The sequence below is a fragment of the Chrysoperla carnea genome, chromosome 2 (genome assembly GCF_905475395.1).
Source record: "Chrysoperla carnea chromosome 2, inChrCarn1.1, whole genome shotgun sequence".
NCBI classification, from domain to species: Eukaryota; Metazoa; Arthropoda; class Insecta; order Neuroptera; family Chrysopidae; genus Chrysoperla; species Chrysoperla carnea.
Window position 1 is genome coordinate 25,733,449 of NC_058338.1, and position 19,949 is coordinate 25,753,397.

The 19,949-nt window shown below is 27.9% G+C and overlaps 2 protein-coding genes across 2 annotated transcripts in view; one reads left to right on the top strand and one right to left on the bottom strand.

The window, feature by feature from the left end:
- The window catches only part of LOC123294175 (roundabout homolog 2-like), a 560,947-nt gene that overhangs the window by 329,483 nt on the left and 211,515 nt on the right, over positions 1 to 19,949 (bottom strand). The window lies entirely within an intron of this gene.
- On the top strand, positions 5,942 to 7,842 carry LOC123294176. The gene is made up of 2 exons (XM_044875282.1): positions 5,942 to 6,533; positions 7,146 to 7,842. The coding sequence occupies exons 1-2, from the start codon at positions 6,038 to 6,040 to the stop codon at positions 7,397 to 7,399; spliced, it is 750 nt and encodes a 249-aa protein (XP_044731217.1). The 5' UTR covers positions 5,942 to 6,037; the 3' UTR covers positions 7,400 to 7,842.

Here is a 19,949-nt window from a genome sequence, read left to right on the forward strand (position 1 = left end):
TTAAACTTTTTATTAGTTTATCGGGAAAATAAAAATGAAAATATGACTGTTTTATTATTTATTACCTTACTCGCTATATTTTATATTCGTATATGGAATATTAATTTAATTACAGTGAAAGTCATTTACAAAGTCAGGGTGATAGTATACGACCTTCATTTCCATGCCCAAGGGAAACTGACAATTAATATCTTCAAAACCAAAGATGCACTTGTAATTGATATAAATACTCATCTCAAATTCACAAATCAATTCAAAAAGCGTCGTAATAGCTTCAAAATTGATTCTTTAAAGCGGTTTTATAACAGTGAATCCAGTGAATCTGAACAGAGGAAACAGTTCAAGGAATTTTTCTTTGGGTTAATCAAAAAAATGTTAAATTTATTAAATAAGAGTCAAGGGGTCTTTTATTCTCCTGGTTTTCTTTCGAACTATTACCACGTACCCTCAAGAGTGGTAGGGCCAAAATTCTAACCATTTTGCGCCGGTACTAGATTTTTTAGCTTGGCAAGGGGATGGATCGATAATTCGCATAAAACATATTAAAAGGACAGTAAATTATAAAATTAATATAGTGGGAAAAACAAATGATTCAAGAATATGAAATTTCAAAACAATGTTTTCTAATTTATGAATTTTGTCTAGACATTCTATTTGACTTTTACTGTAGAATCAATGAAATATCAAGGAAGTTACAAAATGAGCATTTATTCAAATTTCAAATCCTTTTGATATTTACAGAAAGAAGTATATAGAATGTTTTATAAAAATGAGATCCAAATTACCTACATAGGTTTTGTAAAGCTAGTGAACGGACAATCCGTATTTTAATCCATTCTCGTTTCCAAGAAAAATTTTGTTCTTTGTCTTGTTTTATTGCAAAATTGAAAGCAATATCCAATTTTTCATTCTAAACCAATTTTAATATCCAGAATTTTATTGTACTAATGCTTAATTACTATCAAATAATTTTTTTTTTGACCCAATCGTGTATTTTTTATATGTTTTTAAATAGAACGTTTAATAAGTTAAGATAAATTAAAAAATTTATTTTCTTATCGCTGCTTATTTTTGACTACTTTGCGTCTAATCTTTAATATAAACACACCGTACAAAAAAATAATATGAAACACTCTTTCTTTTACTAAAACTCCATTAGTTTATGTGTGTATATGCAATTAAACAACTGCAGTTAATTAACAAAACATTAATTAATAATGAAACAAAAACTCTTGAAAGAGAAATGAAAAAGCTCTTTGAAGTTTTTAATACACATTTTTTTTTATATTTGCATTTCACGTTCTAGATTTCAATTTAAAAGTAAATTGTAACACAAACGCTAACCAAGTTCATCAGATGACATTCTTTAAATTTAATATTCAAATAATATTCGTTCACTTAAATTTTTTTTTTTTGAAAACTTATACAAAATTATAATATTTTAAAATTTTATATTTTATATATATACTCTTAAAGTTTATGCATCTCTTTAAATTATATTACGTCTATTGATTTTAAACGGGATCTGTTGAAATATTTGCCCGCTGACTTTTTTTACCTGAATATATTGGAAACGGACAACGGCAAGATCAAACTCTTCAATCAAAGGATAGAGTTTCTCTTACTAAAGATCAAAATTTACTCTAACTGAATCAAAAACATTTTATAAAACAGTTTTGTATAGTAGTTCTTAAATGAAAAAGGAAGAAAAACGAAACATGAGGTCATTCACTTGATTTTTTCAATTTCCGGTATGACTATTCAACCAATAAATTGAAATAACCATATTGTCTAACGTCACACAAGAAATCTATAAAAAAGCAGTGAAAACGTTTTTGCTTGAGACAAAATCATCTAATTCAGATTTAATTTAAATTTAATAATTTGCAGGATATTTGATTTAAATCAATTTTAATGGTTAAGAGAATGTATTTTCAATTTTCTCTCCTGTTGAATCAAGTTCAATGAACTGTACGTAAATAAATAATTTTTATTTGCTTGAAAACAATATTACCCGTAAGTATCCGCTGAAAATTACATACAAAAAAGGGCAACATATGTGACCACCCCAAAACAGTACTTTTTATTTATTTGTCAATTGAAAATTAAAATATATTGCAATGAATGCCATTTTTCTATCGTTTAAATTTGTACGAAATACAAAAAATTATTTTCACTGATACAAGAAAAAAACGCAAGAAATAAATAAAAAGAAATTGTTTGAGGTATAATAAATACACCCGAAGCAAAGTTGTCTATTTTAATAAATATTATGTTTTTTTTTTTTATAAAAATATAAAAAAATTACCTTTCACATTTCATTTATTTCAATATTTTTTTCTATGTTTTTGAACTTACAAAATGATTTACTGAGCTTTCTGTATTTAGAAATATGGAACAAATCGTTAATAAAATCAGAGTTCGGTATTTCGAATAGAATATATTTTTCAATGAAATGATAAGTGTTTTCCATTACCAAATAGAGAAAAATTTAATATTTTATGTATTTACTTTTAGCTTCATTTACCTTCTGAAGGATTTAAAACCTGATCAACCAATATACCAAAAAAATACTTGTAAAATGTATGAATGTCGGTCAAAATTGGCAACATCGGTTTTTCAAATAAAAATATTATTGAAAAAATTAAAAACAACTTTTAAGAAAAAAGAAAACCGACTTCAAAAGAAAAACATTTCAAAAAAATATTAATATGCACTAAAAAGTAAAAAAATAACGATAATATAATGTAGTTAAAATTATTATTCTTTTCGGAGTCGGTGTCAGCCAAGGAAACAACTCGGACAGAACAATTTGCTATTAGGTTGGCTGACACCGACTCCATAAATAACAAGTTTTTCTTCTGAAGTAGGTTGATTTTTTGTTAAATGTTTTTATTTTGTGATTTTTAGTGAATTTGAAGTACACTAACTAATTTGTCACTAAGAAAAGAATTATCGAAATCGAATTTAATCGTTTACAGTATTTTTATGCATATTTCTAAGTAAGGTTGAATCACATTGTATACATATTCCACAGAGTTGCAAAACAAATGTATAAAACTATAAAAACAATCATTTAAAACTAAATCCTTTCTGTAAGAATAACACAACCCAACACATAACCATAATATTATAGATATTGATTCACCTTTTGGATACACAGCGTGGTTATATTTTTAAGGGGTTACATACACTAATGCATGTACAAAAATTCGATTTAAAAATGTGTTTGCGTGCACATAGAATATCAACTATATTTTCTGTGAAATTTCATTCAAAATATTCCTAATGCCATTGTTTCATTGGCGTTGTTTTTCTTTAAAAATAACCCCCGAGCTAAAAAAGGAGCTGTTATAAGTTAGACCGCTGTGTGTGTGTCTGTCTGTGGCATCGTAGCACCTGAACAGATGAACATATTTTAATCGTTTTGGTTCCATTTGAAAGATAATTTAATGGAGTGAGTGTTCTTAGCTATGTTTCAAGTGCGAGGTAAGAGTTCCGTACCCAAACAAACTAAAAATTGGCGATGGTCTTCAAAATCGATTCAGTTTGGAAAAGGCATGACAAATAATTTTAACATATAAACAGTTACTATGGAAATGAATGGTCAAATAAACATGGCTCAACTCATTTCGAAAAGTGAAAAGGTAAAATAATTAGGTAATTCAAAACAATAATTCAAAAGAACAAAGTCAACTCAAATATTGCAATTTCAATTAAAATATTTCCAAAAATTTGTCCCAGAAAATGATAGCTCTCTAAGTATTCTTTTCATCTCATCTGATGTCCTTGACCATCACTTTGATATTTATTTAAGAAGGAGTGTTACAAGTTTAAAGTGTTTATCTGTGTGTCTGTGTGTCTGTGTGTCTGTGTGTCTGTGTGTTTCTCAGTGGCATCGTAGCCCTTAAACGGTAAATTTCCAAAAATTGGTTTACAAAAAATAAATTGCATTTGCCGGGGGTTTTTTAAATTTGTAAATTTCACTTATATAACCGTTACTAAGTTTACATAACTCCTTTACAACACACCAAGAGAAAAACTGTCGAGGAATGTATGCATTTATAAACATGTTTTATAAAAAACATACTTTAACATCATCTCCATATAAATGTCGGTATTATTCATAACTAAATAAAATATCAAAACTTATATCCTACTCACCTTTCTTTTCAATGATTTCATAATTCAATCGTTTTTTGAAAATGAAAATAAGACCATTTTACATATTTAAAATAGGTGTATAATGTCATATGCTAAATTTGGACACCGTTTGAAAGTACCTATTTCAATTTTAATATTTGAAAATCTGTCATTTTAAAAAAGGCTATATATATAAGCAAAAGGTATATTCATATTTGAAATATGTTAATAGTATTTATACTAAAGATACCAATTTCCTGTTCCAAATACTCACCTAAATTAAAACTCAAATTTTCAAAACGATGCTCTTATTTTAGTAAACTATAATTACAAAAATTTATTTTTCTAGCATTTACTTCCTACTTATTATTGCATATAAAAGCTTGGGACCTTCGCAGTAATCTCATTATAAGAAAAAATGTACCGAATAAATTGATTAGTCCTAGGTTTATTTCGGAATTTACAAGACTGTACAATAAACAATCTCTGCCCTTTGAAATCGAGTCTCTGATTCTATATATAACAAACATTTAGTCTCAGAGAAATTTGAGAAAAAAAAATACTATGATTTGTCCCAGACTAACGCAATCACACCCAGAGGAGACATTTAAAATTTTTTTTTAAGTTGTATGTCATTCATATCTCCTAATCTAACCAATCCGTAAATCCGTTAGTTCGTTTAGATATAGCAAAAAATATCTATCCATTCTTATATAAAACTAACTTTAAAGTTGAAACAAATAATCAAGATAGCCAGAAAGTGTTAAAGAAATTACATTCATACTATATTTTCTTGAATTTTTGAAACGCACTGTCAACGCATGATATAATATATTGACTAGATTTTCATATCTAAAACGAATATAGAAAATAACATATGCGCTATATATATAAATCTGGTTAAAATAAAGTTTTTACGTTAAGTTTAGTGAAAGAAAAAAAATGGAAATCTCAAATGTAATGTAGAAATATAATGCGTCTTTGACTGTTTTACATATTTCAATCATTGACGAAAATCCCTAACTGTCAAAATATGACTAACGTTCTTTTTTTTTTGTTCTTAACCAAAACGTCAACAACCCAATAATCTATAACACGGTATAGACATACTTTATGTTTTGTATATACAGGTTGTTTATAATTTTAGTCATTCAATGAATAAATTTACAAATTGTAAGATTGTCAGACATTTATTGCTTAGAAATATGAAAATATGACACACTGGAATAGGCATACAAATAAATAAAACTAATTTTAAAGAATTTCTATTCCACAATAACCATATATGAGGAGCTTGGAAATTTTACATTTACAGGCGACACATATTGTTAAGCTAGCTTTTGTCCACGGCTTCGCTCGTGCTAATGATTCATTTAAATGAATTCCATAAACGATTCATTTAGTGAGTCATTGATTCGCTTAGAGAATCTAAGTTCATCTTACTTATCCTCTACTATATTCTACTCACAATATACACAATGCCAACTTTAAAGATCCAAATTCTACCATTCAATTCGTTTATTCTAGGAAAATAATGCGATCTCCCACCCCCTTGGAAAATAACGTGTCTTTCATTCGTGTTGCTCGTTGCGCTCTCTTGAAATAAAAATTGATATATTAACTTTTACATTTCTAACTTCAAAAATAACAAATTTCATTTAAACTTTCTAGTTCAAAAACATTTAATTTTTTATATTATCGGTGCTTGTTTTTGACATGGGAACCGAAAAAATGTTTCCATATAAAAATACGGTTACCAAGCAAGTTGTATTTTTAGCAATTCGAAAAAAATTGAATGAAATAATGTAAACAAAGTGTATACATTTTATACATGACATACAGATATTTGGATAATATTTTACACAGAATTTCCTAAGTACCTACTAAAAGCACGATGGGTAAAGAAAGGCGTATACGACTAAAGTTTCATAATGTGCTACCTACATCAAAGAACTTTTTAACTCACTCAGATGATACAGATCCATACTTTTATGCCGATTATACAATTCCAACAAAACTTCAAGCGTCAATAATATCCGATTCATATCCAGGCTTACATTTATCATTCGATAATCTATTACAGAACTTACCGAAGAAAGTGAAAACTGTTGAATTTTTTGAATTTGGTAAAAATGAAATACAAAAATTTAAGAATGCAATAGAAAATGATTTTGAAACAAATGAATTGGACTCAAAAGGTATAAGAAGTGAGTCGACAGTTGAAACGAAAAAAGTACGGCAGCATAGTGAATTTCTAAAAAAATTTGATGTTGTAAACCATGCCAGGCGTTTATACGGGCTATCGGATAAAAAGAAAAATAAAAAATTTGAAATGTATGATGTATTACCAATTTATTTAACAATACCAACATTGAGATATGAAGTTCCAGGTACTTTTTTTCTACGAAAATCTAGTTTACGAAAATAATGTGCAAATAATTCAGTTATTTAGGCGTAGATATTATAGGCAGAGTAGTGGGTGGACTTTAAGAGCTGCTAACTGTTTGACTTATGGTTCCTAATAAGTATTCACAAAATGAAATCTTTCTTTTGCAACTTTTCACTGCTTTGGATCCAGTTTTACTTAGACAGAAAAATATGGCCATAATTAGCCGGAAAAATTATTCAGTTAGCATGATATCACCTTTTTTAATATAATATGTATAAAATTATCATAAAAGTCCTACGTTCAAACCAAATTTGTTTCCTAGCATAATAGTAGAGACATAACAGCCTTGTATCTCTGCAATTTTAGCATACTGAGAAAATAAAAGGTGATTTGATTTCTGAATGTGCGTGACGAAAACTACTGATTTGATTTTTCCATCGAACAGCAGTTTTCTTTAGAAAATCAACATAGCCGCCCATATAACCAATATTCTCGATTTGCCTGAGATTAGCTGCACATCTCTTAAAATACAATAATATACTTGGAAATTTACAATTAATATTAACAATAAATGTTCTTCCTAATGAAAAAAAACCATATATGTTTGTTACAGGGCATGCAGCTAAAGAACAGCAAGTTACAGCACACCAACTCCAAGACAAAGTAAATCCCTCCATACCGCGCAAACGTTTACATAGTGAGAGATTAAAGACAACTATATTGAAAGAAAATCAAGAATTAAATAAATTAAAATCAATTTTATCAGCCAATATAGAGAAATCTGTAAAAAAGTTCGAAAATATTGAACAAAAAAATTCGACTGAAGTGCATGGAATGCTAACAAGAGCTCAAAATAAAATTTACTAATCTCAAAAATATGCCAAAATTATTGTACACAATTATTTCATCATTTTTCACTTCCTCATTCACACTAAATAAAATAATTTAGAATACATTTGAAATAAAATTAGCTAAATTCCCACCCTTAAAGTAAACACTTTTTTTTTTTGTAAGCGGTGACAATAATTGTTTGCCTCATCCAAAATAGGCTAAAAAATGTATTTTTGTGAGGTATTGAGTTAGAATTTTTCTTTCCTTATCTTTAACCGTATAATTTTCATAGAAAGATAAACGAGAATAAAGGTACGGTGACAGAAATAAAAGGGTTGAAGCTAATTTTATTTTAGCATTAATCGATTCAGATTAAATACAAAACGATTATCCTTTTTGTATCAGAATGAATAATGTATCAAGAAAAATGCATTTTTTTGCTTATTCTCAATAGAGTTAAAAAATTATAGTCACTGCTTCCTTCCTCCTTACTTTAGGCAAGAGCATTTACAATAATTTTTTTTTTATTATTTTTAAGTTTTTGTTATATTTTTTGTTTTTGTTATTTGTAAAAATAATCATAAATGTTCGCCATTTAATGCGTTTTTTATTTTGGTGCGGAAGCCTTATTTTTTTAAAAATAATTTTAAAAATCGGTTAAGTAGTCGACTCAAATATGACGCTTTTTCTTCAAACTTTCATCGCTTATTTCACCCGTTTATGGGTAGAATTTCAGAAAATCCTATCTTATCCAATTCGTACGTCATACAAAAACAAAGTTCCAAGTTTCAGGTTCCTTCAAGTTTCAGGTCTCTACGATCAGGTTGAAGCATTTTGTACATGTACAAGATATCAAAAATTTTTAAATAATAAAAATATTTTTTAAATGGCCGATGATAACACTTGAATAAGAATGATGATTCTGTTGACTACTTCTAACTAAAATTTATCTTTTGGCTGTACACAACCATGTCATTCGTAAATGTAACCATGAAAGTAGTTTATTTACCGGACACAAGTGAAAACAGTATAAAATACTTACCAGCAAAAAAGGTAATATATTTCATTGCAGAAGACGTATTAAAAAAAAACACAAATGAAGATCGTAAATAAATTTTAAAATAAAATGTACGTTTTTTTTTTTGAAGAAGACAAGTGAGTATTATCATCAAGTAAGTTACATAATGTTAAGGAAATCATAAAATTCTCTTACATAAAAATAATTTTTCATCTATGTTTACAACAAATAATACATTTTTATAGACGTAAATTAAGTGATATAAATTATTAAGATAACATTAGGAAGAGGAATAAATTATTTAATAATATAAAAAAAAAACTTTTAACAAAAAGAAAACCGACTTCAAAAGAACAACTTTTCTAAAACAAACTAATATGCACTAACATGTAAAAAAATTACGATAATATAATGTTGTTAAAATTAAAGTTATTTTTGAAGTGTCAGCCAAGGAAACAACTTTGACAGAACAGTTTGCTACATTAGCTTGGCTGACACCAACTCCACCAACTTTAAAACTTTTATGGTTTTCTCATGGATGCCGTTGTCAGAACTAGGATCACAGGGGAATCACCAGCTTTCAAACAGATAAAGAATCATCAAAATCGGTTCACCTAGTCGAAAATTCTGAGGTAAAACGCATAAAAAAAACTTATTATTATGGCTGTAAATATGCCCCTTTTCATTGACAAACTGTAAGAGGTTGTTTTTTTTCTGTCACTAACTGACACTAGTCTATATTATCCACTGATACCAATAAATTTTCTTGTGTTAGCAGGCGGGCTTAAAATAAGTGGATTTATTTTAGTAGGCTGGCTTAGGAGGCGGGCTTAAAATTTTAAGTAAGAACAAAATAATGAAAAATTTAAAAATACTAATTTTGTCATGAAAATCGGTATATGAGTATTTCGGTATGTTTTCGATATCTCTAACCATTTCTAACGCTAGGAAAATATTAAGAATCGGTACTATTTGTCAATTTTTAGAAGGTTGAGTTTAATGTTCAGATTTCGGTTAAGGATCTTAATAACACTCTATGTACTTGTGTAAAATTTCAATTCGATATTCCTCGAATTGCAAGTAAAGAAGATAAGGGGATGTCTTCATCTTAACCGAGACACACTAAATACAAATCATTAAATTTCCATCCATGAAGCAATTGTATCAATAAAATACATTATTTTTACCATGAACACAGCCTGAAATAAAACTCATGCATGATGTCAATAAATAAGTTTTCAAAATAAATCTACCGTAAAAGATGTTATAAAAATCGGCTAATAAAAGAAAATTAAGGAACCGCTCGCATTTTGATTCTTAGAAGTCCAATATCATTAGTAAGGCATGAGTTGGTGGTACAAATGTTTCTATTTATAAATTTTTAATTCACTGAAATAATCAATGTTAAAGTTCTCTTGAAAAATTAGTAAATACGCAACTTTTATGAAGTAAAGGTTAAGGGTTTTTCAAATAATCGAAAACTATTATACAAGGTATAACGTATACGTAATTCAAGTTGCCTATTCATTAATTTTGTAAGTCAATTTCAACATTAACTGTTTTGTTTTAGTGTTTATTAACAAATAGAAACCTTTGCACCACTAACTCATGCGTTACTAATTATATTTGAGACTCAAAAAACACTTTCCATGAGGTTTTATCAAAATGTGAACGGTTGCTTTCATTTTCCTTTATTTTAATGCAGTACACGTAAGTAGTAAATTTTGTCAAAGTTTAGAAGTAACTGAAGAAAATTACCGTAGGTATGTTTTTTAGACAGAAGTTCTTCGTCTAGAAATTGTATGCTCTCTTATAAATTGTAAACAAAATACTATTAATAATAAATGAATGTACATAAATAAAAATCAGATGTTTTAAAAAGAGACACCCACATACCAACATCCATTCACTCAATAAATAAGAAAGATTCATGTATAATTAATTATATGCTTATTTGAAATATTATGAATTACATCAAAGAAACTGTTTTTTTTTAAATACATATATTTGTATAATATATATTTATTAATAATACATAACTAGTGTGTGTAGTATGTATATATTACCAACCGGAAATATATATTTAAGTTACACATTTCTTTGATGACAGTTTTTCTGAATAATTGAAGATGCGCTTGTTAGTTAAATATATGTAGTTCATATAATTTCACATATGCATTTTATTTAAATCGTAATTAATTAGAAATGTTATTGGTTACTCATAATTTAAATATATACTACGTCATTTACCGTAATATTTTGAAGAAAAATTTTTTTGCATGTAAAAGCTTGTTTCGATATATACAGTAAACCTTTCTCTAGGGGTTTAATTTATAGTCGTTATTAGAACCTAAAAGATAAGAATAGCACTTCAAATTAGAAAGTTGATTCTCATAAAAAAGTATCATTTTTCAAATAAACTATTTTTTCTAAAATCGTCAGCTTTCGAAGGAATTGCGGCTTAAAAATAAGTCATTATTCCGTTTATTCGAAAGAAAACACGCTGGCTACGAAAAAATGCTTTAGTCAAAAGTTGTCAAGGGCAATAGAGGACATTTACCTGTGTTCATGACTTTGACATACAATTATTTTTTGATTGGTTAATAACAAAACGAGCTTTTAGCCATAATATATTAACATGATTTATCCTGTATAGTTTTAACAAATTAAAATCAATGTTTATTTGATTGAAGCTCAATTTTTGCCATCTATGTATGTCAATTTGTCTAAAACTTAACGCCTGACAAAGGAATAAAATTTCGGTTGCCTGAAAGTTCATATCCAGTGCTTATAATACATGCCATTCTTATAATACATGCCGTTTATGAATGGCATTTTACATGCCATTCATAAACGAATGTCTGTACACTATATTTTTGCAAAAAAATTGCCATCCATTTAAAATCATTTATCTATAACTACAGGCATTATCGAAGCAAAAACCCGAAGGCTTGTTTTCAATTTCATTTTCTTCAGTAAACACTGAGACATTTATGTTCGTAGATTTGAATATTCTAAATAAAACCTATGAGATATTAAAGTCCTGTCATAGAATCACAATCACATTCTGTTAAAAAAAGTTATGGTTGTAAAAGATGAAAAAAATGTTAGTTATTTAACAAAAAAATAGCAAAACATATTGTATTCTTTTTTACAATGGCTTCGAGGCTAGTTAAATCATTAAGTAGCGCCTTGATTTAAAAAAAAGTTATTATTCTATGAAAAAATCATGTGAATAATATCAAGAATGGTTTATAGACAAAAACAAGCAACTTTTTAACTTCGTTTGATCGAAAATATAAATATTTAGGAAGTTTAAATAAAAACTTCCGCTACCAAATTAACAACGAGTAACATACATAATAAGAGTCATTACGTATTTATAAAATACAAAAAACTGATCTAGGAAATTGGGACAAAAATCGAAATTTATAAATACGAATCTTTTAATTATTTCGAATGTTTTCCAGAGTGGTTTACCATTACACATTACATAAAATCCTTTTATTTTTTGCTTATTTAAAAATTTTTATGTATATATTTTTTTTTCAGTTTTGTTATGGTTTTTCTCATATTATATAGATAGGTACTTACACAATTTACATGTTTTTGTAATATTTCATGCTTAACAAAACACTATTATCCAAGCCATTTTGTATTTACAATTGTCAACCCAGATAAATTATTATATGCATATTTTAATTTATATTGTCAAAAGCAAAAAATGATTTTTTTTAAATTATCTGTTGAATCTTTTATATTTTATGATTAAAAATGGAAAAATGTCTACCAGTATATTTATTTTATGTTCCAGTTATAAAAAAATTGTGTGTTTAATATACAGGGTGTCTCATTTAACTTCAGACTGAGCTTTAACTAAAAAATATTTTCCAAAAAATTGTAGAGAATAAAAAACGAGATGGACTGAGCATTACCATAATGCTAATCTACAATGCTATTATCTAATTCAATTTCAAGGAATAGTATCATCACCCCATCCCCATCCTCTTAAATTAATCGAAATCTGATTTTTGACTGCTTTAAATGAATTTTACAAGAAAAACTTGCTCAAGTTAAATTTTAAGTTCGGTCATTCTTATTTTTAACCCTCGAATAAAAAAAAAGGGGTGTTATAAGTTTGATCGCTATGTGTGTCTGTATGTTTGTTTGTCTGTGGCATCGTAGCGCCTAAACCGATGAACCGATTTTAATGTTTTTGGTTTCATTTGAAAGGTTATTTAAGGTTGTTAGCTATATCAAGTGCGAGCTTAGAGTTACGTACCCGAAAAAAACTAAAAAAGCGATGATCTTCAAAATCGATTCAGTTTGGAATAGCTATGACGTATAATTTTCACATATAGATAATTACTATGGAAATGAATGGTCAAATAAACCTGACTCAATTCATTTTGAAAAGTGAAATGGTAAAATAATTAGGTAATTCAAAACAATAATTCAAAAGGACAAACTCAACTCAAATATTTCAATTTCAATTAAAATATTTCCAAAAATTTGTTCAAAAAATGATAGCTCTCTAAGTATCTTTTTCATCTCATCTGATGGCCTTGACCATCACTTTATATTGATTTAAGAAGAAGTGTTATGAGTTATCTGTACGTCTGTGTGTTTCTCAGTGGCCCCTAAACGGTCGAACAGACTTGATTGAGAACATTTTATAGCTAAGTTTCCAAAAATTGGTTTTCAAGGAATAAATATTCATTATGTGAGATGATACAAAATAGAAGCCAAACTTATTAGTAGCTAATTTTTTTACTAATATTTAATTTTGTCACAAATTATATTTGCATAAATAATATATTATAAATTTGAAGTCAGAAAAATATATTTTAGAATATTATAAATGTTTACTTTCAAACAAAAGGAAACAAAAGTTGTACAATACTGTTGATTCTCCCATATTTTGTTTAACTTTGGTTTAAAATAAATTATTTTATGAATAAAAATTTCTCTCTATTTTGGATAGTGTTTATTTTTCTTTACCTTTGATAATCCTACGAATAATTATTACATCAGAAATATAGATAGGATGTATACTGAAAGACAGAGAAAGGTATCTCTTAGTTTTTGTAACTTTTTATAGAAAAACAAGGATAGATGATCACAGCAGATAACAAATACTAGTTAAATAAATGATTAAGTCTGTTTTAACTTTCTCCAGTCTTTTTCAAGTAGTTTTTTTAAAATTATTTTCAGTTTGTAATTAGGAGAAAACAGACGTTTAATTATCACCCTTGAATGAAGAAAGCAAGTACCGTAAGCCACAAGTTTATTAAATAAATAAAAATTATTTTCTCTAAATTTTTCTGTACTCATATACTGATTTTAAATACGCCTTACACCTGTGATTAGTTCTTGATACGTCCACATTGGCTGATAGACTTTTGATAAGCTTCATATTTTCGTCATTTACTGTCTTCTACCGTACTTAGATGGATACTCATTAGTCTGTCCAGGTCCCCAAAATAAAAGTTTGTAAAACTTTAACGGAATTGAACACTGTGATAAAACCAATTATGTTCTTAAAAAAATTGCAAAAAATCGATAAATTTTTTGTATCTTCAATTTTGATAAAATTCAGTATATAAGGTGATTTTGACCCAAAAAGTACAAAAATCAGGTGCATTTTGTCCATCATCGAGTTTTATAAAATTCCCAACCAAATTTTTTTTTACGATTTTCTCAAAGGAGTACCCCTTAAAAAAATTGTAAAAGATCTAAAAATTTTGTGTATCTCCAATTTCGATAAAACTTAGTATATAAGGTAATTTTTTCCCAAAAAGTTAAAAAATTGGGTGCATTTGATGAATGGTCGAATAGTTTTTGAGATACGGGCTAAAATCTATCAAAATATTGCGATACCTCAGAAACTCTGCATCCAATCAATAAATTAACCCGATTTTTATACTTTTTGGATCAAAATTACCCCATCCACTGAGTTTCATCAGATTCCAAAACAAAATTTAATTTGCGATTTTCTCGATTTTTTCAAAGGGGTGCCCCTTAACAAAATTGCAAATAATCGAGAAATTTTTTTCATCTCCAAATTCGATAAAACTCAAACCCAAAAAATACAAAAATCGGTAGTACAAAACAGTACAAATTCACATTCAGTTTTTAATCCCTTAGAGGATGAATTTCCAAAAATCCTTTCTTAGTGCTCACTTACGCCATTCAAGGAACGTGTGTACAAAATCTCAGGCTTCTAGATGTAGTGGTTTGAGTCATAACAGCCACTTTTTACGCCAAATTATAAACTAGTAGCGCTGGCGTCGATTTGATTGTCCCTACTATGACTACGCACACAACGAATAAAAAAAAATTTATTTACTAAAATTCATGAAAAGAAAACGGACCTTATAGAAGAAATGTTTATGTTATGTTAGCGTGTAGATATTACGTATATATAGAAACGAACTCTGAAGGGTCATGTGACTAGTGACTGTATGTAATCCTGATGATAATCCTTAAGGATTAATCCTGCCATTCGTCCCAGTGTCCCTGTTAAGTAACAACCGTTTTAATAGCCTCTCTTGAAATCCTCTAAAAACATACACGTAAATATGTACGAGTATATATGTAGCATTTCTACCTTGGTTTATACAACTTTATTTAACCAGCTCCATTCATTTGCCGTGCGTTAAATGAATGAGTCTGGTTTTGGAAACATTGTGAAAAAGTTATATCTAGCAGTTAGTGGCTGCTCTATGTAAGTACCTTCACCAGGTATTTAAATTTTTCGTTTTATTTTTTTATTTACATCGTTTGTTAATAGTAAATACTTACAATCTACACATTTTTAATGCTTTTCTCCAATAAAAAAATTTTGTAGATTATTTATTATATACCTGACATTAAATTGTAAAAGATTTAGTAGTCTTTACTTTCGTCAATTGATTAAATATAATGTTTGAAACCGTACTTAAATCGGGAAAAATGTTAATGCAGGAGTTAATCGAAAATTTTAATAAAATTCTATTATATTGGGACTAAAAAATTTATAATATATCGATTATTATTAACTTTTCCTAATTTCCATTCCAATAATAGAAACATATCCTAAAATGTCCCGTTATACTCATGCGATTGTGTCAACCACATCACTATTTAGTTATAACATTTATAAGTGGTAGAACCAATTAAAAAAATATTGTATAAAACTATGTTGCATTTCAAAACAACAATATTTGAAATTTGTTACACAGTATATTACTTTCATACAAGCATAACTTAAGTTGACCAGACTACTCATGCGGTTGTGTTAACTTTACTACTCAACCCCGTACTGTAGTTGTAGCACATTTATGGCTCCATTCGCCATATTTGCACTCGCCACGAGGTTGGAAAATCGTATAAAAAGTGTATTTTAATATACTCAACATTGCCATTTCGATATTTTCATAATTTTAATAAAATTTGATAAATGTTACTGTACGGTTCTTAGTGAGGCTCCATTAAAACATTGAATTGAGTTGATGATGGCGAATGCTAAGCAACAGTCTTTTTATAAATATTATCAATGATAATAAATGAGAACTCTAGGATATTTCGAAATAAATTTCGTATTTTGGATCAAGTTTTTTAGATCAATTTTTTGTATTATATAAATACGTATTTCGACTACCAAGTCATCGTCAGTATGAATTAGCTAATCGTAATTACTCATATTGTGTATGTTACTCGTTGCAACTTTGGTGGTGAATTGCACGTGCACGATTAGATAATTCATACTGATGATGACTTCTTGGTAGTCAAAATACCTAGGTATTTATATAATACAAAAAATTATATTAATTAAGGCAAAAATCGAAATTTAGCAGTCTTTTTGAACAGTCGTCTTAATTGATTATTGAAATATAATGACTGCAATATCTCAAAAGACACTTTTCCCTAATTTTTGAAAAAAGCATGTTTTTTTACAAAAGTTATAAAACTTATACATGCAGAATGTAGAAAGAACAATTTTCTTGAACGTGATAACGTGTTGTGATATATCCACATATATATTGTATTCGTCTTGATTGATTATCAAAAACATTTATCTATGTTACCTAACTTTTGTCAATAGATAAGTTGTAGAAAGATGATAACACCGCATGCTAGAGCTACCTACAACTTGGTTAGTACCTATACTGTTGATATAATCAATCATTTATTATGATTGTTCGAATCTGTAGTTACGATTAAATCTTTCATATATGCTTTGGATGTGAATGTGAATGTGAATGCTTTGTGTTCATACTCTTCATGTAGTTTGAACAATTTAAACGTGACCAAAATGTATAAATCTTTATGATGATGTACACGAAATCTATAATATTTGGCAGTTTATATCAATACCTACTACAACTGCTTTCTTACACTGATTTTATATGATTTGTTGTATTATTTCGTTTTATTGATTTGCTGATAGAAAGGTATTGTTTTGTTTTCCAAAATTAGAACACCTTTCTATATCTGAGGCAATTATAGTGCGTTGACTACAAGATTATGTGATTCTGACCCTTAAGTTTTTTTTTTAAATTGCTGGATAAAGCATTACATATAATTAAAACTTCTATTTAAGTAAAAAGTCAAGTAAAGCTCTAAAATATTATTAATTACTATTAATATTAATAGTTTTCATTCCAATTTTAACCCCCGAACTAAAAAAAGGGGTGTTATAAGTTTGACCGCTTTGTGTGTGTGCCTGTGTGTGTGTCGGTCTGTGGCATTGTAGCGCCTAAACGAATGAACCGATTTAAATTTTGGATTTCATTTGAAAGGTAATTTAACGGAGAGTTTTCTTAGCTATGCGCGAGCTTAGAGTTACGTTCCCGAAAAAACTAAAAAATTGGCGGTGATATTCAAAATCGATTCAGTTTGGAGAAGGCAAGACATATAATTTCACAACTATTTGTGAATGGATACAATAAATTACTTTATCATAATGTAATTGATCTAGCCTCTAAAAGTCGGAGTCACTACCCAATATTTCTTTTCTTTTTTACTCGTGAAAAAAAGTTTTTACTTACAGTTTTCATTTTCCTGTATATATGAGAGTTGTTTTTCAATTCATTCTTGTTCGTATGTTTTTTATCAATTTTTGGTATAGAAAAATAAAAACATCAACCCGCAATCCCAAATAATTCTAAACGTTTGTTCCTTTTTACAAGATCTAGATATAAGCGATATTTTACTTTTTTTTTAAACTTATTTTTTAAAGAAATGTGGCTCGAATTTTGTTGTTTAAAGTGGTTTTATTCATTATATTTTCTATGTAAATAACGAAATATCTACCTTCATTTAATCATGGATTTACTTAATTGTTGATCATATAGAGCTGTAAATAATTTACGAATTTTCTCATGAATACAAATGACAAAAAGGATATTTAAACAAAAATCAAATATTTTGTGTTTTATAGCAGAAATCAGGTGAAAATTTAAAACTGGAATTTTAATGTTATGTATTGTTTGAAAAATGCCATGAAAAGTGTTAATGTTAGTTCTTAATTTGGATAGGGATATTTTACCACAAGGAAATTTCTGAATACAAGGTCACGGACACGATCAAGTTGTATTTCAACTGAAAAGAATTTGATTGATTGTAATGAGCTTTAATTTTAAGAAATTCTTTTAAATATAGTTAGGTGTTGAAAAATAATTTTTAGAACAATTAATTGGCTAAGTCCACTTTATTAATAATTATAATAATAATAAAGTGGACTTAGCAAAATAATTGTTGTAAGAATTATTTTCCAACACCAAACAATCTTAAAAAACATTTTGTAGACCTAAAAAAAAATTATTTTTGTTAGTCAAACAATACACTTTAACTGAATGTCGTTATGGCTATGTCGTTTTAACAACAGAATAAAAAGAATTTAGAAGAAAAAGAAAAAGAAACAAACACGTTATAATAAATTTTACGTTATCCGACAGTTTTACAGGTTTACAGTGAAGACAGAATAGATAATTGTGTCTCATTGCAGTGACAGTCATTAATGTATATTTTTAATGAAGCGATGTACAATCGTTATCATACTGATAATCTGTTCACACGACAAAGTATAGTTTTATATTTATTTCAGTGATATTACGTGCCTTACCACAATCTTTGGTCCAGTATTTTTAGGATATATTTTATAATCTAGTTAGTTATTTTTTCTATCTAATATGTTAAAGATGCTTCTCAAAAACGTTTTTATTACCCCAACATACATGACATACAAGCTCAGAGTGTCGCAACAAAGTCCAAGTTATAATGCATCCTTTCTTCATAATATATTGAACGAATTTTCAACGTCATTCTGTTCTAGTTATGTAATTTTTATGACCCATTTTTATGTAAACTATATAGCTTCGTTGAAAAAATGACTATTTCGAGACCATCAGATTTTTTATTTAAATAAAATTATATTTTTTCTTATTTTTTATATATCCTTGGTAAAGATTCCTTTGAAGTAAAACGACACAAACACAATTTACGAAAGTTGAACGAAAACAAAGGGGTCAGATAATAATGATTTTTTTTTTTTGAGGGTACATCCCCAAAAGTTTTTTTTCAAGATATACCTAAGTGGAAAATTTTTTTTTTATTATATCTGTGATTTTACTCGGAATATTTTTGTAAGAATGCTTTGTATCGAATGTGTGCATCAAATTTCACAAAGTAATTTAAAGTGAAATAGATTTTCATCCACCATATTGGAAACGAATCGCTTGGAACAGATGTTCATATGAAATTTTTTCATTAACTTGGTCAAGAATAAGCTCAAGACTATATTCTAACACTCCAAATTTTCCGCAAATAATGAGCACCTCGTTTTATCGGGTATGGGACAGTATTTGTTATTTAGGATAATAAAAAAATATACCATTTTTCATCAATTTTAATTTTATAGGCAATCAATAATTTTATAATACCCTTGAGTTAAAATTCCTCCTTTCATATGACTTTTTATAGAGGAAAAAATTGCTAAGGTAATGTAAACGTTATTAAATCACTCAAGCGCTTCATAGTACAATGACATGAAATTTAAGTTTCCCCTTCATGGCTTTAAAAATATCAACTCAAGCCCCCCTACTTGGAGCGTACCTTTTCCTGTTTGGAGCTCTTTTCATCCCCTGGACGCTTTAAGCATAGATAATAATTCTAAGCTTTACCCTATAAATATATTTCTTATAATAATGTAATGATATTAACGGAGCAAAAAACCGATTTAATTAATGGATTATTCAAAGAACTTAAGTTTGATTAATATACAATTTGAGCTTACACAAATCGTAAATTCGAAAACCCAATATATGAAGGACTAGATTTATAACCAAGAAAAGCATCGACTAAAGAATTCTATCATATTAATGGAATTGGTTAAAAAAAACTTGAAAATATATTACATTTTCGTCCACATTCCAAAACCAGGCATCTGACTTCCGTCAGGAGTTGTTTTAAATTAAATAATTTTCCCATCATAAATGTAACAAACAGCGAACTACAAAAAGTAAAATTTTATGCATTTAGTAGATTTTTTGTTAGTATATTAACTGACGACAAACGTGCTCTGTT